The 26247-nt window shown below is 38.7% G+C and overlaps 2 protein-coding genes across 3 annotated transcripts; both read right to left on the bottom strand.

Annotated features, from left to right (window-relative positions):
* Positions 1–2361: 2361 nt before the first annotated feature.
* Positions 2362–17040, bottom strand: LOC146684501 (histone-lysine N-methyltransferase SUV39H1-like). Its single transcript, XM_085443434.1, has 6 exons — positions 16978–17040; positions 12227–12372; positions 9765–10424; positions 4312–4458; positions 3959–4088; positions 2362–3231 (listed from the first exon to the last, which is right to left on the bottom strand). Exons 1-6 carry the CDS (start codon positions 16994–16996, stop codon positions 3098–3100), a joined length of 1236 nt encoding a protein of 411 aa, XP_085299560.1. The 5' UTR covers positions 16997–17040; the 3' UTR covers positions 2362–3097.
* A 2062-nt stretch (positions 17041–19102) lies between these two features.
* Positions 19103–23862, bottom strand: LOC146684500 (organic solute transporter subunit alpha). Of its 2 annotated transcripts, XM_085444532.1 has the most exons (8): positions 23791–23862; positions 23602–23696; positions 22786–22937; positions 22578–22651; positions 22335–22490; positions 21912–22023; positions 21045–21297; positions 19103–20516 (listed from the first exon to the last, which is right to left on the bottom strand). In XM_085444532.1, exons 2-8 carry the CDS (start codon positions 23666–23668, stop codon positions 20077–20079), a joined length of 1254 nt encoding a protein of 417 aa, XP_085300658.1. In that variant the 5' UTR covers positions 23669–23696; positions 23791–23862; the 3' UTR covers positions 19103–20076. The 2 variants fall into 2 exon arrangements, with proteins under 2 accessions (XP_085300658.1, XP_085300657.1); XM_085444531.1 differs by lacking the exons at positions 23602–23696; positions 23791–23862 and having other exon boundaries at positions 22786–23464.
* Positions 23863–26247: the final 2385 nt, after the last annotated feature.

Genomic DNA, 26247 nt, shown 5'->3' with positions numbered 1-26247 from the left:
TTCACGGTGAGAACATGAAAACTCCAAACAGAAAGGCCAGAGGCTGGGTTTAAACACAGGACATTCACCGTAAGATAAACCCATGTTTTATTCACTATAGAACCCACAAAATATATCTTCTTCTTTACATTTTTATTTTAAGAAAAACATTACAACAAAGGTACAAAGTTTCCTATTGTGTAGCATCCCATCTGGAAATATCCATGGACTAAGGAGAGCAGCTGATAATGTTTTGTCTGATGGAGAATTCTAGTTGCCCTAAAGTCCTGCTTTGTCTTCGTTGTATTTTTCATATTGTATTGAATCAAGTGGTATCAATTAGTGAAAGGTGTAGACCATAGGCAGGACAGTTCATCAAGTTCAAAATGAGCTAATATGTTTCTTATAATGGTAAATTTTCTCACTCACAATGTTTGATGTAGTTTGTTTATTTCTAAACAAAATATGGGTTTATGAAATTTGTAAATCAATGTATTCTTATTTTATTTAAATTTCACCCTGTGTCCTAACTTTAAAACAAAAATTGAGTTGTATGCTGTAAAGTATGGCGTGATCCAATTCTGTGTGCAACTTCACTGGTTTTCACTGGATCAATTAAGATCTACAGAAACTGGTTAAGGTGCACACAGAACTGAATCATGCACAGTTTCAGTTTAAGTTAATGGGATTTTCTCATGCATTTAAAAAAAAAAATAAGGCTTTTACAACTTAGTCACTCAGAAAATCCATGCAACACTTTTCCCCTTAGTTTCAAATTATACCTTATTAAATTGACTGCTTTAAATGGTATGCATTAGTGAAAAATAATTCTTTAATTTTTTTTTTATTTTAATTTGTTTTGTTACAGGATGTTAATGAAAGCGCTGCCTGTGCCATAGCAGAAACAGTCTTTAGAATTTGTGTCATTCGACCAGAATAGGCAGAATCCCAGGATGTTTTGATTTTTTTAGTGGGTGATCCTCCTGAGAACCAGCCTATTTATTTATGTCCTTTGTAATGGACATTTGTTTTGGCCTATATCTTTTGACTTACGTGAGCTACCGTACGAAGTCCTGATGTACTAAATAGAGGACATCCTGGGCATTCCATTGCTATCTCATGTGTTTTGGCTGGCTTCTTCTTTATATTATATATCTGCAATTTTCTGAATATTTATAATTGAGCTATTTGTATAAACTAGAGATATTCCTTCTATTTTGTAACTTTGCAATATATTATTCAATTTAGTTCAGTGTTGCTATTCTTATTGCCTTGGAGGAACTGTAACCACATTTCTATAGGACATAATTTATATTCTCATCAAAATATTAATATCCTGGAACGAACCACTCCCATTGGATACAAATGCACCATTTATTAGCACGGCTTTTGTTCTCCATCTATCAGAATGTCACAATGATAAAAACAAGTATTGATAACTAAAACGCTTAAATATCAAAACTGTAAAATAATCAGCTACTGACCATTTAAAACAAAACAAAAAAAAGTACACTGAGAGTTACAATACCCCTGGGCTGCCAGAAGAGCAGTTCACTAAAATGCTCTCATGTATCCCCAGTACATGAGTACTTTATTCAATAATGTCTATAAACCAGTTTCCAGGGAATCCGTTTCTTTGGCAGAAAGTAGAGAATTTGCACTGACATGTGTAAAACCATACAAAGATTCTTTACAATAAAAATAATCAGGCATAAAATAATAAACCATATCCAGAAAACAGACCAGTGTATTGTCCCAACCTTCATCCACCTGTGTAACTGTTAGTGAAAGAAGCACGGAGCTTCTCGTTCTGTGCACAGGTGCAGATTTAACTTACCTTGTTAATGGGAAGATGCGCACAGCATGCTGTGCTGAAAGCCACCATGTCAGCCTGTGCATAGTGGTGAGACTGATAGAGAAAACACAGCATCATGCTCTCTTTACAAGCATGTGTCCTTTTATCCGATTAAACCATAAATGTCTGAAAGCAAAAAGTAAAGTTTCCTCTACTGTTCTTTCTTATACAGTTCATATTATTTAGATTAGAGGAGAGTTCATGAAGGGAGACTTAAGATAAAGCAGTTGCAAGCAGAACTGCACATATACCTCCACAGCGTCTAGTGCACACATTTAGAACAGTCACAGACACTTTGACAACACATTGCATGCATCTGTTGTTCTAGCTTACTGAAAACCCATCTACCAGCTGTATGCGACTCCATGTTGGCAGGCCATTATTGGTCTTGGCCTAGCAGCAGTGCAAACACAGTAGGATCGAGCCTTATACACTGTACACTGTTGACTCGGCCAACATCTGGAGCGTCAAACACCATGACTGAAATAAACAACATGCATATTAAGAAACAGCATGAGGGAACACGGTTCAGAACAAACTGCAGTACAGCCAAACCAAACCCAGTTTTGGCTACGGTTGTGTTCCATCTCAATTATTATATATTCACTGTGGTCACTGTTGTCTGAAACCTGTCGTGATTGCATACCTCTTTAGTCAAACAGAACTAAAAACGCAGAATAAATAAATGGTATATCCTAAAGCACTGGAGCCAATGTTTTGATTACCAGCACACGCAAAAGCGTGGAAGTGTAAAGACCATCATAAAGAATACCAGCCGGAGCCTGTCAGCTTTACACTGCAGCCATTTCACAGCTCGTCAACAGTGTGCAGATTCCTAACATTTGTTCCTATATATAATTTTGACTCAAAGAAAAAAAGACAAAAGAATGATCCAGATTTTAAAGAAATAATAGACTGACTGCTGCTCTTTCTGCCCACCAGACTTGGCCAGTGCCAAGCAGTAATAAACCTGTTGCAGACAGTCACAGAGGAACTTGTACATTCATGAACTAGAATACAAGCTAATCACTTTTTTGTTTCAAATCTATTTTATAGCTAAAAGAGGACAAAAATAAATAAATAAAAAATGTCGCTGTAATTAAGCACTTGTAATACACACACACTTCACAGATTTGAAGCTGGACTGTGGTTTCCATCTTAAGAGTCTGCCTTGTTCATAAATGTAAAAGTGAAGTTGTGATTTCATCTTTCATAATAAAAAAAAACAAAACATAACTGTACATTTTCCCCCACAGGTCCTTGTCAGAACAGATATTTTCGACATGAGTCTGATCCACACCGACACTCCACTCGAACCCTCTTCTTTGGAGAGCCAGGAAGCCCAGCTAGACTGAAACTGGAATCCATTTTGGTGCTTTCTGTATCAACTGGATCAACTAGAAAGACACAGAATTCAGGCTGGTTAACTCCCATGTGAAATTAATCGGTTTATATATAAGCACAGTTAAAAACAACACAGGTTGATCAAAGTGCTGCACAAAGGAAAAAGTGAAACAAACACACACAAAGAAATGACAGATTTATCCACATTTAACACATCAAACTCATATACATGAAAAACAACAAGCAAAAAAAAAACATGGTTAAGAAACACTGATGTGAGCCAGCAGAGCATATACGTTGATCACACTGATCTCAGAACAATGAGATCAGTGTGATTAACATTTGGGGAGGCTTGGATCCTATTACTGAATGACATGAACCCAAAAACTACTGCAGATTAAGCACACATTAGTTTCCCCTGGTGGCAGCCACTCCACGCCACAAAAACTGAACGGTGCAAGAAAAACAAACTAGTATGAGAGGCTGACCAGGCTTCAGAGACTTCTAGATCATAAATCCTCAATCTGATCAATACAGCCCCCACCCTGAAAGCTACAGGATTAAAATGTTCGGGCACCAGGCACCACAACTCACACTGTGAGTTCCTATGTAAATTCCAGGAGAGGCTAGTGAGCTTAAATATAAACCTATTTCACCAGTGGGTGACAGAACTTGATTTATTTAGTTCTGTAGTCTTCTGAGTGCACCTTAAAGTCTGGTTAAGGTCAGTATTTGTGCCAAAATACATATGACTCAAATTTGCTCAGTCAGTTTACTTACTTTGCATTTTGTAGTCAAAGGTGAGCTCCTCTCCTGCTCGGATAGCACGTGTTGAAAATAACGCAATTCTCGGAAGCCTTTCGTCAATGTTGTCAATGAACACGTTGTATACCTGCAGGTTAGGGTTACACTGCAAAAGGAACAGAAGGTTTTTCAGGAGCTTTTTGTTCGCACAGACTCTGCTTTCATATTTGAAAAATTGCAGTCTGGTAGTACATGCGTTGCTATGCATGCTGGTCAATATACATCAATATTAAGAGCTTTTGTTTTTAATGAAACATGTTGGAGAAACTGTGGTCATTTACAAATGGCTGAGAATGGACAAAGACAGACACATGTTCATAGGCACTCACGCTGTGGTTGACAAAATGAGAAATGTTGCCTAGGTGAGCTGCATCCACTGTGTACACGTCCTCGACATAGTCCAGGTCAAAGAGGTACGTAGAGCCCTGGCGATCATATATATGACCTCTTCTCTCTGCTTCGTCTGTGGTGATAATCTTGTGGAAACAAAACAAAGACATAAGAAAGAAAAGAAAAAGCAGGAGCAACTGTAACAGGCTGCATGCCTGGTTGATGCATCCGTGCTAAAACTAATTCTGATAAGATTCTTCATATCAATAATCACCTCTAATTGAGTGATTTGTAAATATTAGTGCCATTTCTTACATTTGTAAATCTGTAACATATTGCATTGTTTAAATAGTTTTGTCTTTTACTGTTACTGTCTTGGAGCAACTGTAACCCAGATTTCCTTAGGGATTAATAAAGTATTCTGATTCTGAAAACACCATGTCAGTGTAACCACAAGATGACTGTAACCTGCTAAGAAATAAGAGGAGTTGTTTTTCTTAATAGAAAGCTGTCATTTGCATGAGTGAATAGATATTTAATCAATATCTGTCTCCTGCTGCTGCTCCGTATACAGCACAGTTTTATTTACTGTGCAAATGAGCATAGTTGGATTAAAATGACATATAAACCAACAGAGTTCTATTTTTCAGTTCAATTTTTATATATCTAGTGCTAATTAAAGACAACAGTCAACTCAAGTTGTCTGTGATTCAGGCTGTAGTTTTGAGGTGTGGGCTGTAATGTTAACACACAGATTTAGCAGAATCTTTCTGTAATCTAGAATTTCACCAACATTCAAAACTTAACCCAAAACAGGCTCAGAGTGTTTTGTAAAATTAAAAGAGGTTACTAATATTTTTGCATGGTTTTGGATAATTTTGTACATTCAAACAATTTACAACATTTTGTATCAGCATTAAACTGCCAGCATTACATTTCTTTATGGATAGCATCACTATACACTGTTTAGATAGCAGAATAATTCTGCTAATACATCAGAGGTTATAATTTATAATGTCACAAATTAATTTTTAAATTTGTTTTTTTATTTATATTGGCATCTGAATTAACATGATTGGAAACACGTGTGTGTCACATGTTGGACAAAAACGTGAACATGATGCTAAAGCAAAAGTTGTAGCTTCTTTGGAGGAAAAGTAAATAAATAAAAAACTATGTACATAAATGAACTAAAACTTCTGCCACTAGGTGGCAATGTATGACGAGCGGACGTGTACTCCTGTACTAAGAACAAGACATGCTGGATTTGGGATGAAACCAGGGTGGCAGTAGCTGGCAATACTGCTTTATAGCAAGGCAGGGTTCAAACATCTTTAACAAATGAGGATGGTTATGACGTGCTGATCATATACAGCACCCACAGTGGTGTGAAAAAGTGTTTGCCCTCTTCCTAATTTCCAACTTTTTATGTATGTTTGTCACACTTAAATGTTTCAAATCATTAAAAAATGTAAATATTTAACAAAGATAACACAAACACAAAATGCAGTTTCTAAATGAAGGTGTTTAGCACATTCAGAGGTGGACTTGCTGAATTCATGGTTCCATTTACCACACCCAGTCTTCCAGTTTCTGAAGCAGCAAAATAGCCCCAGACCATCACATTACCACCACCATAATTTACTGTTGGTATGATGTTCTTTTTCTGAAATGCTGGGTTACCTTTACACCAGATGAGTATTTTCCCAAAAGTCTTGATCATCGAGATGTTTTCTGACATGAGATGGGCCTTTATGTTACTTTTTGCTCGGTAGTGGTTTTTGTCTTGTGACTCTGCCATGCAGGCTATTTTTGCCCAGTCTCTTTCTTATGATGGAGTGACGCAAACTGATCTTAACTGAGTCAAGTGAGGCCTGCATTTCTTTGGATGTTGTTCTGAGGCCTTTTGTGACCTCTTGGATGAGTCGCCACTACACTCTTAGGGTAAATTTGGTCAGCTAGCCACTCCTGAGAAGGTTCACCACTGTTGTCGCCATTTGTGGATAATGGCTCTGAGTGTGGTTTGCTGGACTCCCATAGCTTCAGAAATAATTTTATAAACTTTTCTAGACTGAGAGATCTCAATTTGGTTTTCATTTGTTCCTAAATTTCATTGGATCACAGCATGACGTCTGGCTTTTGAGGATCTGCCGGCCTACTCCACTTTGTCAGGCAGGACTTATTAAAGTGATTTCTTGATTGAGAACAGGTGTGGCAGTAATCAGGCCTGGGTGTGGCTAGAGAAAGTAAGCTCAGCTTTCCCAACACCTCCTGACCCCAAGTACAAGTGAATTAATTAATTGTATAAAGCACTTTGAGTGCTCAGAGTAGAAAAACACTATATAAGAACAAGTCCATTTACCAACATACTTTGGTAATCTCAAAATTACAACTTTTAGAATAAAATTATGTGAACGTGAATGACAGCTAGTATTTGTGTTCCCATGTCTACTGACTATTTACTATAATTTGGCCTTGATTTGGAATCAATCAACTTGGAATCAGTTGACCAGGGTATGTCCTTCAATGCACATATTAAACTAATATGTAGGACTGCTTTCTTCCATCTGTGCAACATCTCTAAAATTAGAAATATCCTGTCTCAGAGTGACGCTGAAAAACTAGTTCATGCATTTATTACTTCCAGGCTGGACTACTGTAATTCATTATTATCAGGATGTCCTAAAAGCTCCCTGAAAAGCCTTCAGTTAATCCAAAATGCTGCAGCAGATTTCTCCTGTATTGGCTTCCTGTTAAATCCAGAATTCAAAATCCTGTTCCTCACATACAAGGTCTTAAATAATCAGGCCCCATCTTATCTTAATGACCTTATAGTACCGGACTGAGTGACTTAGCCTATGAACTGTAAAGTGTTTACAGAGGTCTAAACAGAAGCCACTTTCCCATACACTTCTATAGGACCACAACTATGACTGTCTGATGGCCCTATGCAGGTCTAAGGCACTGTTTTTCTGACCAGAAAGCTAAGTGGATGTTTTATACTGTCTGTTTGGGATCATTGGGACTGATATTGCTACTGCTTTCAATGCTGCTGTTCACCAAAGTCGATCACCTGGCTTTATCTCACCCTACCACAGCATCCTGTTGTCACACCAACCTTCTGCATGTCCTCTCTCATTAAAGCAAAGGGGAAAAAAAACAAAACACTGTCTAACCAGGTACTTCCATCTTCAATTTGCAATCCTAATCTACCACTCCACCCTTCCTGCACCCCTTTTCATCTCTTTGGTTAATTGATCCTGGGTCTGGGCAACATGTCAAACATCCTCGATGTACCGCAGGTTTTTCCATGTACGATGGTTAAAATGGGTTTATCGTAACCATTGGAGTATTATAAGTTCCCATGGAAATATTAAGCTGCAAGTAATTCACTGAGGCTTTTGTTTTTTTAAATCGCATGCTGCAAATGCATCATTAAATCCCCCTCCCAAATGGAAATTTTTTTACCTGGTACACTGCGTATGTATGTTTATATACAGGGAAAAATATGGCAACAGTGGGATTTTCCAACGAGCCAGGGAATGAGACTGTTCTTGGTCAGTCATTTTTATAGACACTATTTAGACTTTTGAGTTCATACCATTTTTTTTATTTTACAATTTTTATAAGCACAAAAGAGCGCCTGTTTAATTTCATTTGTTTTTGTCTCGTGAATTATTGGTTGATATCCTGTTTTGTTGCTATGATCTTTTCTTTGTTAAAGGTCTACTGTTGACCACAGAGATCAAAAGATGAAAGGAGCACTTTAAAGTAAAGAGACTAAAGTGATCGCCACGGCGATTCCACTGTGAAACATTAACGGGTAGAAACAGACTGCAGCCTCACTGATCGTCAGTTTGTTACCTGTTGAAGTTCAACCGCTGGCTGCTGGACTGGGGTTAGCATTCACTCAGCTTTAACATCAATCTGGGTTCTTGGCTAGGTTTTTGTTAGAATGCTGTCTGCGCGTGAGTGCAATCTAACCAATAAGCAGAATTGATGATTGACTAACAATTCCAAGGACTTGAACTACTGAATTGGTTCTCTACATGAACCAGTTCTTGACTCCCATCCCTATTTACTATTCCTCGTTCTTAAGAAAAGAAAAAGAAAAAGTATTTCCTATCTGATTATGTAATTAAGCACAGAAAAAAGTGCATGGTTTAAAAAGTGCGTGTACCCTTTTTAAACCATGGAGAACAAGAGTTTCAGTCCACTACAATATTAAAAACAATGACATCCCTTTAAAAAAAAAAAAAAAAAAAGTCCTACAATGAAGCCATGGTAGTCTCATCACTGTAATATTCTTAGTAAATGTAGTACTTTAACCTCTATTCAGCTGTGCAGCTCATTTGTTCCCAATGCTGAAGGACCATCTCTTAAAAGCTTTGTTCAGCTCTGCTCAGACTGCACAAGCACAGTTTTGATATCAGTGGCTTCAGTAAGGTTTTCTCAGTCTGCCTTTTCTATTAAGAAATAGCAAAAACACCCAGAATAATGCATACGTTTCTACTCTTTCATATGAGAGCAAAAAGACATGCTGAGAAATCCGACCTGTCAACACAAACTATTTATATCTTATAGATTCCTGAAAGTAGCCGCCCTTTGCCTTATTGACAGCACTGCAAACCCTTCACCTGAAATGGTTTCACCTTACAGGTGTGCCTTGTCAGGGTTCATTTGTGGAATTTCTTACACCCTTAATGGGGTTGAGAACATCAGGTGTGTTGTGCAGAATTCAGATTGGTGCACAGCTGACAGCCCTATTTGACAACTGTTAGAATTCATATATGGCAAGAACTAATCAGCTAATATATATAGGCATATAGATCTATACATCTACAGGTAGATAGATATGGATAGAAAATGCCAAAAGGGGTATGCATACAAATGCGAAATTGTGTGTGTACCCTGTGTACATATTTTTGTGATGACCAAAAATTGGAAGCTTACTATGCTTGTGGGGACCAACAGCCCTTATTGGGACAAAATCACCATCCCCAGGAGTTTGAAGCCATTTTTGAGACTCAAAATGTGGTTTTAGTGTCAGGGTTACAATTAGGTCATGGTCAGGGTTAAGCGGCTAGAGAAAGCCTTATGTCAATTAGATGTCCCCACAAGGACATGAAAACAACTGTGTATGTACGTGTGTGTGCACATACACAATTTCACATTTGTAAGTATACCCCTTTGGGCATTTTCTTAGTATGAAAAGATACCAGTAGTATTCAGATTCTATTTTAGTGCACCACACCTTTCTTTTCATTTGCTTTCTAGCTGCAAGTTACCAGAAACAAGTGCTGTCACTTGTATCATTAAACTTTAAACCGATTCAATTAATGTATCACATCTGTCAAATCATCAAGCAGCTACTGGCTGCTTTTGTCATGCTCTACACTTCACACTGAAGCATGATACGCCACTTTAAAAAAAAATACTTAACAGGTCTCACCTCCCCAATGTACTCCATGACAAATGTGTTCCTCTTGATGTGCTGCAGTGTGCGGACTCCCCATCCCCGGCCGTTCCCCGTTTTAAAGATACACAGATCGAACTGGATGCCATTCTGCACAACTCTGTTGGGACAGTCAGGCCCACAGCTGCAGCGGGAGTTGCACTCATATATTGGCTGTCCAGGCCGAATCCGGACCTGTCCTCTGTCGTTGTAGGCCATGCGTTGGAGGGAAGCCCCAGGGCAACAGCCATTCACTGGCTCCTCTAAACAGTTTTTGCATTCACAACCCACTGCCATCTCATCTAACACAATGCCCTGACCTACTTTATAGTTGTTGATATAGGTAAAGTTTTTCGGAGGACCCTCTAGGTCCACTTCGTTCATGACAAAAATGCGCCCTGGATGATTGCGAGTATGATTCAGATGGTCTTCCCAGCGCTGCAGACTCTGGCGAAGTTTGGCTTTTTGGACCAGAAATGAGGAAACTTCTTTATCTAGCTTTTTTGGGATGCAACGTCGCTTGTGGCGCCTCAGCTCCTGGTCCAAGTCAAGATGGAACTGCTTCATCAGTTTGGGACATTTTAGGTTCCTCTTGGGTTCCCAAGTGTTATCTGATTCTGGAAAGCCCTTCCATTTTACAAGGTACAACTCCTCTTCCTGAAACACACACAATAACGTCAGTTTTGGGGGCAATTAGTGGTTCAGCCTAAACTTAATTTATTCTGTTACCATGTATACCAAGGGCAACATCTGTCCCACCTCACAGATGTTCTAAATCTCCACAAAGCAAACGTACAATATTTACAGCATGTCCAAAAGTCTGGAAGCACCCCTCATATTTGTTTTTCTCCCAACCAGCCAGAGTTTATTGTAATTTTTTTAAAGTGCTCTTGAGCAGTAGCTCTCCAGTTTTCTGAAGGTGTTTGTCTTTCTGTAGACATGGTTGACTTTTTATTCATTTTTAGTCCTTATACCCAAATATTTCATTCAGAGACACCCTGTTACAGAAAGACATTTTCCATTTCTTGAGTAGAATCTATGGAAAAATACCAAAGGTAACACAGTTTGACAGGCATTAGACAATTTAATAGCTATTAGCAACAAGGTCAAAGAGCTATTAGCTGAAAAATTGGCAACTCTCAGCATGATGTGCAGCATCCTTGTTTGAGGAAACTGGACACAAGGAGATTAAACAGGAAGTATCAGCCCTAAAAAAAAAAATTAAAAAAAAACTATCTGTAGTAGATAGTTTATTATGTGAAAGGCATGTGCTTTAAAATAAATAAATAAAAAGAATAACGAAGAAAAGGCCCCTTACAGACTGACAGTGTGATGACAGGAAATGTGACATTTTTGGTTCAGAGGAGGCCAGGAGAGCTCCAGCAGTGAGAGTACTTTCAGTCTCATCATTCAACCTCATATGTTAGCACACATTTGAATAAATAACTACACATATTTCCTATTTTCCTCCCAAAATATACAAAAATGAGGGGTGGCTCCGGAGTTTTTGCACAGTACTCCATGTATATAGTGCTTTTCACACTCAGGAATCATAAAATGCTTTACAGGAAAAAAAAATCCTAGACAAAACAACATTAAAAAGGCAGGTAAGGCACAATGAAACCATGAGCATATCGAGTTGAATGTTTTAGCTGAGATTACATTGATTCTAACTATTTGGAGAAGACTAAATGAGTGCCACCTCAAATCCAATTGTGCCTGCTCAAAACTTCCACCGCACATACATGAAAGGTTTTCTTCTAGCAACACCTAATCTGTTCTGAGACGGGCTCGTACAGACGCTTATGCGTGTATACTTAACTAACAGGGATAAGAAGTGAGAAACATGAGTAATATTGTACATATGCAAGATAGTGTATATGAGCACATTAAATACAAACTAAATAGTAAAATGATACAATGATGCAAAATGATACAAAAATCCAAAATATTATAGATAAGATATTTAAGGAATTTACACCACAGTGCATGGTTTCTTGCAGTCCAAAGTTACACTGTCTTGTGGTATCTACCTTGTACTATTAGGAACAATGTTTGTTATGCAGCACTTGCTGTATTATAACATCTTCTTTCTTCTAATGTCAGGTTAGACCATTTGCCTTCAAAGTGGAACAAAGAGGAAAAATGACTCTTATCCATGCCACAATACAATGAATACACACTAGCAGAATGTTTCACTATAAAGTAGATGAATGTAAAATATTTTGTACTTTTAGTACTTGCAATAAAACTCCTTTCAAACATGTCTGTGTGATGTCTAACAGTGAATGCATGCCCTGTCCAACAATTAAACTGGTTGATTTCATTAAAAATACTGCCAAAATATTTACTAGGAATTTATTTTTCTTCGAAAACAAACCCAGAAACCTTCCCTAACTTCACACTAACAAGAGTCTAAGTTGCCAACAATCCATATCATACCTTAGTTGATATCATACCTTAGTCTTCTTGTAGTCACATAGGAATTCAACCTCGTATTCATTGACGTTGGCTCTGCTAACTCCAAGCTCTTGACACTGGAGTTTCTCCATTCGACACATGGCTTCCAGCTCATCCCAGGACATCTTGCAGGGCACGCTGCAATCTAACACACCACACACCTTTAACTGACAGTGCCCAGTCTTTTTCTGACAGTGGAAAGTAAGGAAAAATTCATTTTTAATCTGACTCAGCTTCCTACCGCCAAACAGCGCACGGTGACAGCACACACGGTTTACTGCTGGGCTTTGTGCATTTGTGCAAATGGACAGCCAAAGTATAGCTGTGTGAAACAGCGTATGTTTTAAATCAAACGTCATGCAGGTGTTGTGCCAAAAAGTGATTGTCTGCCAGAAACTGATTGCCGTCCGCGGGAGCGCGTGCAGCTGCTTAAAACTGCAGCGCCCGGATTACTTGCGTTGCCAGCTACTTCCGTGCAACTGATATAACGTGGGGGAAAAAAACCCAAACACATTTATGCCTTTGTTATTAGGCAAAGGTATGCATTTATGGAGCTTTGATGTTTCTTGTAACCGAATTATGACGCTTATCAGAAGGTTGCTTTCAGTGTGTAGCGCAGTCACGAATGACTACACGCATCACGATGGAATAATTAATGCCTACAGGTTTAGTATGTCTACTCTCGTTGTTCATATTTGTTATAAGACTGTCGAATAGTAGTTAAAACAATAAAGACCTATTGTGCCAGTATCACCATGACTCTTTCTTGTTTGTTCAGAATAACGACTGAGAACATGGCATTTTAGCGCTACCAAAAGGTGATTGTGGCCTATAACACACAGTGGTGTTGGGTGCCATCTCCAACAACGATGAGGCGGCCTACATGGATGAAGTGAAGAATCTGGCATCGTGGTGCCAGGACAACCACCTCCAGCTGAACGTCAGCAAGACCAAGGAGCTGGTGGTGGACTTCAGAAGGGGTCAGCACAGAGACTACAAGCCCATTATCATCAATGGAGCTCCAGTGGAGAGGGTGCAGTCCTTCAAGTATCTTGGTGTCCACATCTCCTCAGACCTGACATGGGCTGCCCACATTCAGGTCCAGACCAAAAAGGCTAGGCAGCGCCTGTATCACCTACGACAACTGAGGAAGTTCAGGGTCTCTCCAAAGATCCTCAGGATTTTCTATACAGGCGCTGTGGAGAGCATCCTCACACAGAACATGACATCGTGGTTTGGGAACAGCTGTGTGAAGGACCAAAAAGCTCTCCAGAGAGTGATCCGTACAGCAGAACGCTGCTGCAGGATTGCTCTCCCCCCGCTTCAGGACACCTACACCAGTAGATGCCAGACTAGAGCAGCGCAGATACTGAAGGACCCGTCCCATCCTGGCAACAAACTGTTCCAACTTCTGCAATCTGGTAGAAGGTAGGGCTGAACGATTATGGAAAATAATCTAATTGCGATTTTTTGCCCCAATATTGCGATTGCGATGCGATATGCGATAATTTTTTAAGGTCTTTGTCTTCTGTATTATTAAACAAAGACAAGCAATACATCATATAGTATGGCCAATACTATATTACATTAATTTTAAACTGTTCTTTCCTGGAAGACAGACCTCTGTTATGATGACATGAGGTGATGCATGAATTGATGACTGACATTTTTATTTAACTTCTTCAATCACAACAGTATATTTGAACATACACAATAGTCTATTTTTAGCTTACAAACATCTGAGCATAAAGTGCTGGCAAGGAACCCTGGTGTAAACATTAAAATGAAAGTCAGTACAATGTGCAGATTGCAGAAATATACATAAAAAAAATCAGTGGCTTTACCACACTCAGTTTTTCGACATCTGTGAACTACTAGACAGTCATTCAATTAAAAAATAATATTAAATAAATAAAACTAATAAATAAAAAATACACACATCTTACTGATCTCTGCAGTCAGTAACATTACACATAAAGTGCAAACATAATAGCAATTGTATAAACACACACACAAACACGCCTTTAAAGTTTAAAGGCGTGAAATTGGACGGTCTAGCCTTCTGATTAGCGTCACCGCTGTCTCGGTGGAGTTTAATAAACTCGGCCGTCTGCTTCTTGCTATCTAAAATATAACCAGACACTGGTGTAAATTCTCGACTGTCTCATACTTCTGTTTAATAAGTTTTCTGTTTGACGTTTAGTCAGCTGTGTGAAAACCAAGGAGGAACCCACCCGGGGGATTAATAAAGTTTTATTTTATCTAATCTAATAACTTTAATCTCAGCCAAACCGATTTACTCACGAACAAACAAAACACTGAAAAAAGCCCAACAATAACATTTTTAGGTTGTCTAAGTGACTTATATATTACGTTTAACCCGAGCAGCGAAACTCCGCGGTGATCTGAAAATGATGTGCCGGGAGTTGTGCCGTTCTCGGCCGCATCAGTAACCCTCGAGCTCCCGGCTAGCTGTCGAGCTGGTGGGTAGCAGACGCCTCTGAAAACGTCGAAGCACTTTTGCAAATATGGGATAAACCGAGCAGATATTTGATGTTTACACAACTACTTTCTCGCCTGAAAATATGTTAAAAGTTTATTTTGTGACCCAGAAAGATTAGTATGAGTAATTTTAAAACTTAGTAGCGGCCGCCATTGCTGGAAACTGGAGTTTGGCTGGGCCGCGCTATGAATTCTGGGATATGGTAGTAATTTGGACAGCCTTCGGCGCGTCGCTGTGACGTAATCGGTCTACAAATGCGGCCTCAGGAGGATGCAGCCCATGAATTTGGACATGTCCAGAGTATAATCGCAGCCTTTGCGGTTAGAAAATTGCACTTGATCATGTCGCGATATTATCGCAAATGCGATATATCGTTCAGCCCTAGTAGAAGGTTCCGCATCTTCCGGGCAAGGACAGAGAGACTCAAGAGGAGCTTCTATCCCCAAGCCATCCGTGCCCTAAACACACACACCCGCCCTCTCACATCATCTATAATTGACTGAGTCAGGACTCTTCCAGACACTAAACCAAGGCACAATGTACATTTCAATTCCTTTAATTTTAAATAAAATATTTAAATATTTAAATATTGTCTATCCTGTAAAATAGTCAGATGTCTATTCATATTAATGTACAGAATTCACCTGCTTGCTGCTACTACTGCACATTCACCCAATGTATATACTACATATATATACTACATATATATATATATATACATATATATACTACATATATATATATATATATATATATATATATATATATATACATATATATATATATATATATATACATATATATATATATATATATATATATATACATATATATACTACATATATATATATATATATATATATACACATACATATATATATATATATATATATATATATATATATATATATATATATATACACATACATATATATATATATATATATACATATGTATATATATATATATATATACATATATATATATATATATATTAAATAATGTTTTTCCTCTACATTAAGGGAACGATAAAACTGACAATACGCAATTTCCAACCTGCCAAAAAGTGATTGCCGCCTATATCTTGTCACTGATGTGACAAAATATTGTTTCAGTGACAAGTTATAGTCCACAATCACTTTTTGGCAGCTTGAAAATGGCATATTGTCAGTTTTATTGTTCCTGTACAAGTTATTCAGCAATTCATGGAGAGGTTTTGGGATATAATATATCACATGTAACCCTTCTGGAATATATCCAACAAGTTTGAAGCCGAAATATTGTTTCAGTGACAAGTTATAGGCCACAATCACTTTTTGGTAGCGCTAAAATGCCATGTTCTCAGTCGTTATTCTGAACAAACAAGAAAGAGTCATGGTGATACTGGCACAATAGGTCTTTATTGTTTTAACTACTATTCGACAGTCTTATAACAAATATGAACAACGAGAGTAGACATACTAAACCTGTAGGCATTAATTATTCCATCGTGATGCGTGTAGTCATTCGTGACTGCGCTACACACTGAAAGCAACCTTCTGATAAGCGTCATAATTCGGTTACAAGAAACGTCAAAGCTCCATAAATGCATACCTTTGCCTAATAACAAAGGCATAAATGTGTTTGGGTTTTTTTCCCCCACGTTATATCAGTTGCACGGAAGTAGCTGGCAACGCAAGTAATCCGGGCGCTGCAGCTTTAAGCAGCTGCACGCGCTCCCGCGGACGGCAATCAGTTTCTGGCAGACAATCACTTTTTGGCACAACACCTGTATAGGGGGCCCGAAACTAGAATCCTTTTAAAGAGTTGCATCCACGTTCGTCCAAAGACCCACAGTGTGCCATTTAAACATTCCCGAAGCGTTACATGGCGCCTCAAGCTCAACGCTACCGAGCACCGTGCAATAGCACCGCTAACTCCTCCGCTCACTTCAACACAGCGGCTACGGTCTGCTACCTGGAATACACAGAAAACTCCACCAAGAGCTTAATCCAAGTTACTGAGTTCACAAGTCGACTATTTGGACAAAAAGACCGCTTTTATTATACTGCACCCAGTACTTCGAACTATTGGCTTTCATAGAATAACCGCGATGTAAAAGCCCAGCGCTTAAGTTAAAACTGCGTAAATCCGAAGGTGAAAAATGTGCATATTCGAGCTATTTAAAGGACATAGACACAACCAGGTAACCGCAGATATTAACTAGATAGTGTAAAATTAAATGAAATAACAGTCTTTATGTATTACCTTTCAAATTTTCCGCCATGTTTTCCGCACAGCCGCCAAAATAGGATAAGCTACATTGGTCAGAAAGGCCTTACGTCACAGAGATCGTACCGGCAGCTAATTGGATGAGCGCCCTCTGTGAGCGTTCTGATTGGCTTAGAGAAGTAGTCCGGCGGGCACGCCGGAAGACAACAGATACAGTACAGCCAGTACAATGGATTCACATTTGAGTGAGTCTGCCAGCTGATTTCCTTTTTCTTCTCTCCGGTCCAGACATTCTGTACTTAAGTGTTGAAAAATACTCCAATAAAAGTACCGATTCAACTTATTTACTTAAGTAAAAGCGAAAAAGTACATGCTCTGAAATGTAATTAAAGTAAGAAAGTAAAAGTAGGTCCTTGGAAAACGTTTCTACGAGCAATTTTTATGCAAAGCTGAACCCTGTGCTATATTAATGTAATAATGTAATCATATTAGTAGATAGGAATACAAACTTTACTTCAGTCTAACTTTTATTTCTAATAAATGCACTCAACTTGAATCAGTTAAGTAGAATATGAGCAGAGAAAAAAAATGAAAATAAATTGTAGCTCTATTTTCTGTTGTCTACATTATAGAGGGCGTCTTTGCCTTTAAAAGGGAAATAAGTAGGAAAGAGGTCAAAATGGGATTTAGCAGGTGGGGGAGACCCTAAAATCTAATGCCTCAGTGTGGAGAAAAGAATCCTAAATAACAAAAATGTCTATGGAGATGTCCAGTAGATTTTCTTAGTGTAAAGGCTGTGATCAATTAACCTGCTGCTCTTTGTGGATGTAAACAACTGAATTCAACCAGATGTCAGCAGATGTTTCATGAGTTGTCCTGGCTGACTTCCATTTTCTACACTGACAGTATTCTGTTTATGCTGTTTTCATACTAGACACTATACAGTTGGTGGAATTCAGTGAATGAGCATCATCACTTTAACTTCAAATTCACCTCTGCTGGCTTTTATGTAACCTAACTCTGACTGTGAAACCATAGCCACTGTGCACCAGTTACAGTTTTTTTTTACTTAAATCCATTACATCACAGTAAACTAACCTGCACAGTATTTTTATCAGCCTTTACATAACACAGTTAATCTACCCTAGTTTGTTTTGCAGCATGTTTTACATTATGAAAAACCATAATAAGACATGTAGAGACCCAATCTGATTTAAAAACACGAGGACTTACATTTACAGTTTATCAAACACCACTGAGCAGTCCTTGCCTTCAAATCTAACTTCTCCTCTTCCTCTTCCTCTCCTGTCCTGTCTTTCTCATCTTTCTCCATCTCTGAGTCAAGTTAGATCTCTTTCTTTTCTCTCCCTGTGAAATACAGCAGCTGGACTTTTAGCTAGCACACAAGCAGTGTTCATATCTATGATCCACAACAGCTAAAAATTTGTTCATATAGTGTCAACAAGGACAGCTAAGAAAACTGATGAATCAAACGAGGTGTATTTGTGCACACTTGTTTACACACAGATTTGTGTGTGGATGAAGCCCAGTCATCCTGAGCACAGCAGCAAATTGCCAACAGAAGGGCTGCAAAAGAAAAGAATTGTTCTTGTGCCGGCCTAGTCAAAGTCCAGGCCTCAGCCTGACTGGAGTGCACTGGGTGTTCAGAGAACGATGCATAAAAGAGTGCTTCAAACCTCAATTAACTGAAGGCACACTATAAAGAAGAGTGGACTGAGGATCCTCCACAATTACATGAAAGACTGATGACGTTGCACAGAAAACCATTACTTCAAATTACGCCTGCTACAGATGGTTCTAGAGGTCAAGTCAAAGTTAGCAAAACAGCTGTACACACCTGCAAGAATGTGCATCTACTTACTGGTACATTACTAGCTCCTGATGTACCAAATTATTTCCACAGAAAAATATTAAATTTGTTGACAGTTTGAATTGAATTTGGACAGGGATTTATTGTGGTTATATATCACACATATATACATATATCATCCTACATGTCACGTTTAATTGTAGACTCAGAGACTCTGTTAATTAAAGATAAAAAACAGAAGCAACAAATCTCTACATATATACACAGTTCTAAAGAGCACGGGTTTGAAGTGCTTTAAAATACTTCAATTATGTTGTAATTGTAATTTATTTCATTCATTTTCCTCAGGTCACAACAATTAGTACGTGTGGGATTAATAAGTACAACAATGTAATAATATGTAATAATAATAAGAACAATAGAGAGAACAAAATATATATTAAAGATTTTAGAAGCACATAATCTTTGGCGACCTTTATAAGCCAGCCTGGTTAGTCCAAACCCTAAAACACATGAATAAGAAGTTTCTGGACCACATTTAAAATTAGATGAATATCTCTGCACAGTCTCCTAATTATCCTAAATGAGATAATTATGTGTGTAAGTGTTTGTCTTATTGGTCATCCCCACAAACAACCAAGCCAGGACTAGGGATGGTCATCACTTTTCAGTAGTCTTGAAATTCAAGTGAATAGTTGATGTGCCTTTTTTTTTTTGTCTTAAACATAGGCCTGGTAGGATGTTATGCATTAGTAATGCAGTGTGGTGGTAATGTACCTACGAACTGTTTGCCAGTAACCAATATTCAACAAAATGGAAAAAGCTGCCAACTACTTGGTATCATGCTTAGACAGTACTGCAGAAACAGAACAAGCATGCAATGCCAAAAATGACTAAAATGATCAAAATGTTATGTGTAGAACAAAAGGAAGGGCAGTGCAAAGTGTGTGTAAGGTAAAACTAGCACTTCACAACCATTTCAGAGCAGTTTGGGGTGAGGTGCAATGTTTAAAGAATATCCAATAATATGTTGCAAAATATCATCAAATTAAGGGAATATTTTTTTATTTTTCACCTGATCTTGAATCCAGCCCTCAAAGGCTCGATGATTTCAGTTTGCACTGACTGATGTTATGTCAGTTGTTACATTCTTCATCAAATTTTAAGTTAAATATTTTGCTCATCAGGATCTGATGTATAATTGAAGCGTTTAGCAGTATATTTTGCTCAAAGTGCCCTTTCCTAGCTAGTTTTTGCATCTTCAGCAGTCAAGCTTAATCTTATGGGCTTTTCTATTCCACTGGTCAAACCACAGTGACATCTTTTGACTCCAGGTCATTTACATTAGCCCTGACAGTAATGTGTGTCAGAGCTACGCCGGGCTCATCCGCACACCTGGGCTCCACTGTCTCTGAACTCCTTGAGTGCTGACCTTTGGCCTTAGGAAAGTGGAAACCATCCAGAGGTGCATGCTCTATCCTGCACAGGCTGTCTTCGCTGTCACTGTCATAACTGGGACTATATGAGGCGTTGATGAGACATCCACCAGGCCGAACCTCCTCTGATAGCACGCTGGCCTTCTGATGCATCGCCTGAATTTCTTCCGTTTGGACGGCCTTTTCCATTCTCCATACATCAAGCGGCTCCTCCATCTCCATTTCACTCGGCTCCACCTTACGGAATGTGTGGCGGGCATACAGGCCAATGCAAAACATCTCCACAATCACGCTGTAGTGGTAGATCACTAAGATTGGACAAGAAACGCACAATACAGGACATGCAGTGTAGAGTGCTTTGGGTGAAACAACAGTGCTTCCATCTTTGTGAGATAGTGAGTTTTCATTCAAAACTATAGCCGATGTAACAATATAACCATACAATAACCATACTCAAAGAAATCAAACTTTAGTTTTAGCAAAGTGATGACAGAATTTTTTTATATTTCCGGTTTATAGTCTTAAATCTTATTATTTGCTCACATTAGATTGTTGAGCACTTATCTAGTATTAATGAGAACTGAAATCTCAGTTGCACTAGAATTCTGTCTCAGTCAAGGACACATCATGTTAGTGTAAGACCTGTTCTGCATGCTTGTTACCTGTCCAGGGTGTACCCTGCGAAAATAAAATCTAATACTTTTCAAGATAGATTTGTTTGAAAAATGTTGTCTGAGTGTTGTGACTGATCATGTCAAGAATAACTGCAGAATTATTTGAGTAAAACCGGATTGGGAGGCAAAAGACTGGAGGAGTCCAGATGTGCTGTCACTTACACTGAGACCGGGCCAAGACAGAGAAAGGTGGTGTGCAGGGGATAACCTCCAGAGCCCCCATAGTCTCTAAGATGCCACTCTGCAGGCCACACAGGACCAGCACCAGGATGATGCAGATGAACTTGGCTCTCAGTCCATAGCCATGCAACACACTCTTTGTTGCTTTGTAAAACAATAGGTGGCCATAAAAGGACACGAAAGTTGACACACCTATGATGCTGTTCACATACAGGTTGGGGTCAACTGAACCCACCTGGAAAAAATAAGACGATAGTTACACTTTTTATTCTTCAGTCTATCCAGTGCTTTTCAGTTCAGATGAGATGATTTGTTATCTGAAATAGACTGAACATGTAAGACTGGGCTCAAAGCCTCATTGTACTTCAAATGTTAAACATAGTATAACTACAGAGGCAGTCTCTACTTAAAGCTATTTGGAGTGTGAGAGAGCTTCATAGTGTTCAAACCACCTTTATAAAAATGAACAATCAGTGCATACAATGTGCAGTGGTTCTGCAGAAATGTGAATCATATGAGGTTTTCCATGACCTTCCCCCTGTACAGTTTAGAAGCCTTTTTGCAGCCTTTGTCAGTAACCATCTACAACCATTATGACTATTATATATGAACCTAGCTTGAAACAAGTTACTTTCAGAAAGAAAATATTTGCACAAGATTGGGAACTGACACTACTCTGACAGTGTTTTGTCTTTGTTGTGTTAAACCCAGTTGCTGTAACAAATTTCCCAGCTTTGGGACAAATAATGTATATCTTCTATTAAATGAACACCAGCACTGGATTGAGCTTCATGAAGTTATCCTTACTGGCAAAATAAGCATAGATCAAAATTTTTATAAACAACTCACATCACCATAGTCATACTGTTCATCTGTCCACAGCACCAAAGTCACGAAGAACAAGATGCTGCGGACCACAGAGAGCTGCAGGACAGCAGCCATCATCCAGGCCCGGCTGCTGCTGCACACATGAGAAGGGACAAGACTTTCACATGACAGTCTGCTACTGTATCGACCACATTTTACACAACACAGCTAGACCAACACAAAGGATATACATGCAGGAAGTGTGTGCAATATATGTGCAAATTCCCATCCAGGTAACATACACAAGTACTAAAAGCCATTATAGACATTAGTGGCACATGATCTGATGAGATGACACCTCTACAATGTCCATGAGATGATACCTGGTGCCTAATAAGACCTTAATCATTTCACTCTACGTGCTGTGGCAGTGTTTTACTCAGATTTGTGGCTGCTGCTGTGTACCTGTTGATGGTCACCATTGGGAGGCAGCAGCAGCAGCAGCAGGGAAAAGGATCTGGAGTTACCTGCTGTCCAGACAACATAGCCAGCATACGCACTTTCCCTCCAAAAAAGTCTGTGATCAGTCCCATGAATTTCAACAAGGTGATAGAGTGATACCTGTGCCAAATACACACATTCGGACAGGATATATACAACCAACCCGTGATCACAGCAAGTCTTTATAGTCCATTCTTGGTAACTTACAAAGAAGCAATGAAACTACACAGAGAAGAGGAACGGGGCACATATAGTGCTATCAGAGATGTGAAGGCAAACACCTAAAGGAAACAGAAAACAGCAGTAAGATTCAGCTGTAGTGCATGCTGGACTGGAGCACATCAGCATGCAATTTCAGCTCAGTTCATAAAAGGAGCTCTGTGTTTGTGTGGGTGTGAGATGAGACTGCAGTTACCGGATACATTCCTAATATCCAAAGGTAGAGAAATTGACGTCTGAATGAGGAAATATTGCGCAAGAAGAAGCCCACCTCTTCCAGAAACACCCCAAGTAAAATGACAGCCAGGCCGGCTGGGATGAGGAAGAGCCACAGCTCATTTTTAATGGCTGAGAAAAAAAAACACAGTACCACACAAAAGCACAAGAGAATTTTTGCAAAAAAGTACACAATACTGCCAGAAACTGGTGAGAAATCAACACACATACACACAAGCTTCCATTTTGATTCCAGTTTCTTATACATCAAGTTCGTTGGATTCTCTCCAGTCAATCATACGTAGTTTATGATAATTAAGTCCTGCGACAATATTTTTTCCTCTTGCAACTGTGCAAATTATTCAGGATGCATTCCGTCAGTCTTTCAGAATTTTCAGCATTTTTAGAAAATGAATGTTTGTAATGTAACATTTCATCTATTGAGTAAGGAGAATGAAAATGTACATCGTCTCAGGTGCAGATTTCTTTAACAGATTTCTATAACTATCTATCAATGGCTAAAAATGCTGAATGATTCTAACAAGCAACAACAAAGTTCTTATAATATTTATTAAAGTCTATTTTTTCTCTGTATACACATCAGAAAAGAATACACATCAAACTTTTTTTGAGCATTATAACTAAAATATTAAACTAAAATGCTACAGCTCATGCCAAAAAGAGTTGAATCTGAGATAGTTTATCACTCCATCTCACTTAGTGGGCATTAACAAGGGGAGATAATAAATGCAATCCTTAATATTCTGCTACAGTGGAAGTAGAAAATTGTACTTACCAGTAAAAATTTGTGATGACAGAGGGATCTCAGGCCCAATCCAGCTGCAGTTGGCCCTACTTCTCATCCTCTATATAATCCTATTCACCACGCATCTAGAGCAAATACATAGGAAATAGCATAATTTACAACAGTCAGCTACCTCTTTTAATTCGTAGCCAACCAAATATCCCAGCACCAAATTTTTACCTTCCAGAGGCTGTAGTTTTATGTAAAACGACTTCCAGGCCTCTCCTGTCCTTTCCGTGTTGACCCAAACACTTCCTGTCTGACTAAAGATGTTAATCATTGATAGATACAGGTAGGGGACAGGTATGGGATCCAAGTTCATCTTGAACAGCCAACAGTTTATGTGAGAAGAACAAATATTTAAAAATACACCCAATATTTAGTGCAGGTGCCACTAATCAACATTTTTCATAAACTGAGGATCATGTGGCTAAATGTGAAATATGACTACTTTTGTCACTTTTAGCCTAAATATTCTGGCCCAATTTGAACGATCTCTCATGCAGTGATAAAGCTAGTACCTCGACCCCTTTAACAGAAACAGCATACAATAATCACACAGTCAAAACAGCTTGGGCCCACAGTGTCCCAAATCTGTCAGACCAGGAGAAATAACTGCCCCGAGTATATCTGGCAGACTCTTATCAAAACTTGTTTAAATGACGTCCCAGAATATGGACTTACTGTAAATAATTCACAGTGAAAAGTGTTTTACCTAGTAGTTATATATAAAGTTTGTTTAAAAAGTAAGGAAATTTGTATTTGGTCAATTATGTCACTGTTGTAACAATGCTTTTTGGTACCACATTTTTAAGAAAATGCATTTGTGGGTTGAGAAGCAGAGTTGAGTATGTGGGATGTGCCCATTAAAAACTTGCTATATCTTCTGTGCCAATGCCAAACAGCTTAATCCTGCGATTGACTCTTGTCAGAACTCTTGTGTTCCGCAAAACCCAAGTTGCGGTATAATCGTAGTGAGCCTTAGTACCATCACCAAATTAAAAGCAATGTGCCATATAGTGGGGGATGTTAGGGATGGGCTTCAAAGTGAGGAAGACATGCCAAGAAAACAGTTTCCTCACCCTGTCAGCTTCAAAAACCACAAGCAGTTTCCTACTGATTTGCAAGACGATATGGCCGACGGCTCTCCTCACAGACAATCTCTGGTCTCACTGGGCTGCCAGGAGGCCTGCCATGACTACTCTTCACAGTCAAGCCTGTTTGCACTGGTATCGGCAACATGTGCACTGGAAGCTGGACATGTGGAGGCACATTATGTTCAGTGAGTAAGTCCACATTCTGTGTATAGCAGTTGGATTGTAGGGTCAAAGGGGAGAGATCCAATTGAGAACATTTGGCGATGGATGGCAAGGGAAGTTTACAAAAATAGAAAACAGCTCCATACAGTAGATGCCCTTCGTGCGGCCGTCTTCACCACTTGGAGAAATGCTCCCACTCACCACATGGAAACACTTGCAACAAGCATGCCGCAATGAATTTTTGAAGTGATCGACAATAACGGTGGAGCTGCTCATAACAGAGTTCATGTTTGGACCTTTGATTTCTGTTTTGGGTGGTTTAAGGGTTTTTTGGAGGTGTAGTCCTAAACTTTTGATCAGCTGTAAAACAGCCTCTTTCAGCTTAAGCGTTGTTTTCAATAAATTGCATGATCAAAAAATGTTTTCTGTCACTCCCATTTCTTCATGGTGCATGCTGAATTTCTACTTAGAACCTAGTTACGATCCAATCCAAAATATGATTTTTGCCATTTTTCAATCGGGAGTGTATATGGTATAGAAAAGATTTTAACTGAAGCTCCACTGGGGCTGTTTTTCATCTAATATCAACTTCACTAACCCTAGGCAAATTGTTAAAAACAACATTTTGTTTCTAAAAAAGCATCTTGAGAAAACAGCGGCAAAGCTACCAGCAAAAAACACGCAAAAAGTGAAAGTTTTAGTTTAATGTTACTTTGCGACATCAGGACGGGGTTTTAGTTCAGCCTTCACATTACAGTAATGTCATTAGCTGATAGACCAACTGAACAGAGCATAATTAATAATAATTAATCACCAAGGCAAAGGAGATACATGCAACAGCTACCTTTGTTCACCCCAAAGCCTTCCCAGCTCACTTTTCATAAGTATCCAGGCTGGTCAACCTCAGGAACATCAATCAAAACACTTTCTTTCACAATAAAAGCTCTCTACTAAATGAAACAATTCTTAACCATTAGATAGTTTTAAAGGGTGGAATATACTTTTTATGCTAAGGGGATGTTATTTTCACCCTTTGCTTACAATCTGTCATGGGCACAATCAATCTCTAGGAAATAAATGAAAGCTATAATTACAGGTTATATACAGTATTTATACTCCTCATTTTAGAATAATGATGCAAAAAATAAATCAACCAGTTTTTTTTACACCTGAAAAGAGACCACAAACTTTGAAAATTATTGCCATCAGCTTTTGCAGGTGTCAAATGAAAGAGAAAATGTAAGTTTCTGCAGATGCGAGGAGTGGTCAGCAGAGTCCAACAGGATGCATAGGACTTTCCACACCCTTGGAGCAGCTGCCTGCTGCTTGCTGCCTTACTGTTGATTCATAGTAACACCTTTGGTCGTACTGACCACAA

The sequence above is a fragment of the Copadichromis virginalis genome, linkage group LG20 (assembly GCF_057382275.1).
Source record: "Copadichromis virginalis isolate Kocher_CV1m ecotype Utaka linkage group LG20, C_Virginalis_male_GT1.1, whole genome shotgun sequence".
Taxonomy (NCBI): domain Eukaryota; kingdom Metazoa; phylum Chordata; class Actinopteri; order Cichliformes; family Cichlidae; genus Copadichromis; species Copadichromis virginalis.
Note: the sequence above shows the minus strand (reverse complement) of the source record. Positions and strands in the feature narration are given on the sequence as shown.

What these genes read in the sequence shown, in the direction of transcription:
- LOC146684501 (XM_085443434.1), bottom strand. An exon ending in TCATGGAGTACATTGGGGAG is followed by an intron (nt 4,459 to 9,764) that starts GTGAGACCTGTT and finishes TGTTTCCACAAG; the next exon opens with ATTATCACCACAGACGAAGC. An exon ending in CTCATTTTGTCAACCACAGC is followed by an intron (nt 4,089 to 4,311) that starts GTGAGTGCCTAT and finishes TTCCTTTTGCAG; the next exon opens with TGTAACCCTAACCTGCAGGT.
- LOC146684500 (XM_085444531.1), bottom strand. Translation starts at nt 23,073, where the DNA reads ATGTATAAGAAACTGGAATCAAAATGGAAGCTTGTGTGTATGTGTGTT. An exon ending in CCAATGGTGACCATCAACAG is followed by an intron (nt 22,024 to 22,334) that starts GTACACAGCAGC and finishes TCATGTGTGCAG; the next exon opens with CAGCAGCCGGGCCTGGATGA. An exon ending in TGTCTTGGCCCGGTCTCAGT is followed by an intron (nt 20,517 to 21,044) that starts GTAAGTGACAGC and finishes GTCCAATCTTAG; the next exon opens with TGATCTACCACTACAGCGTG.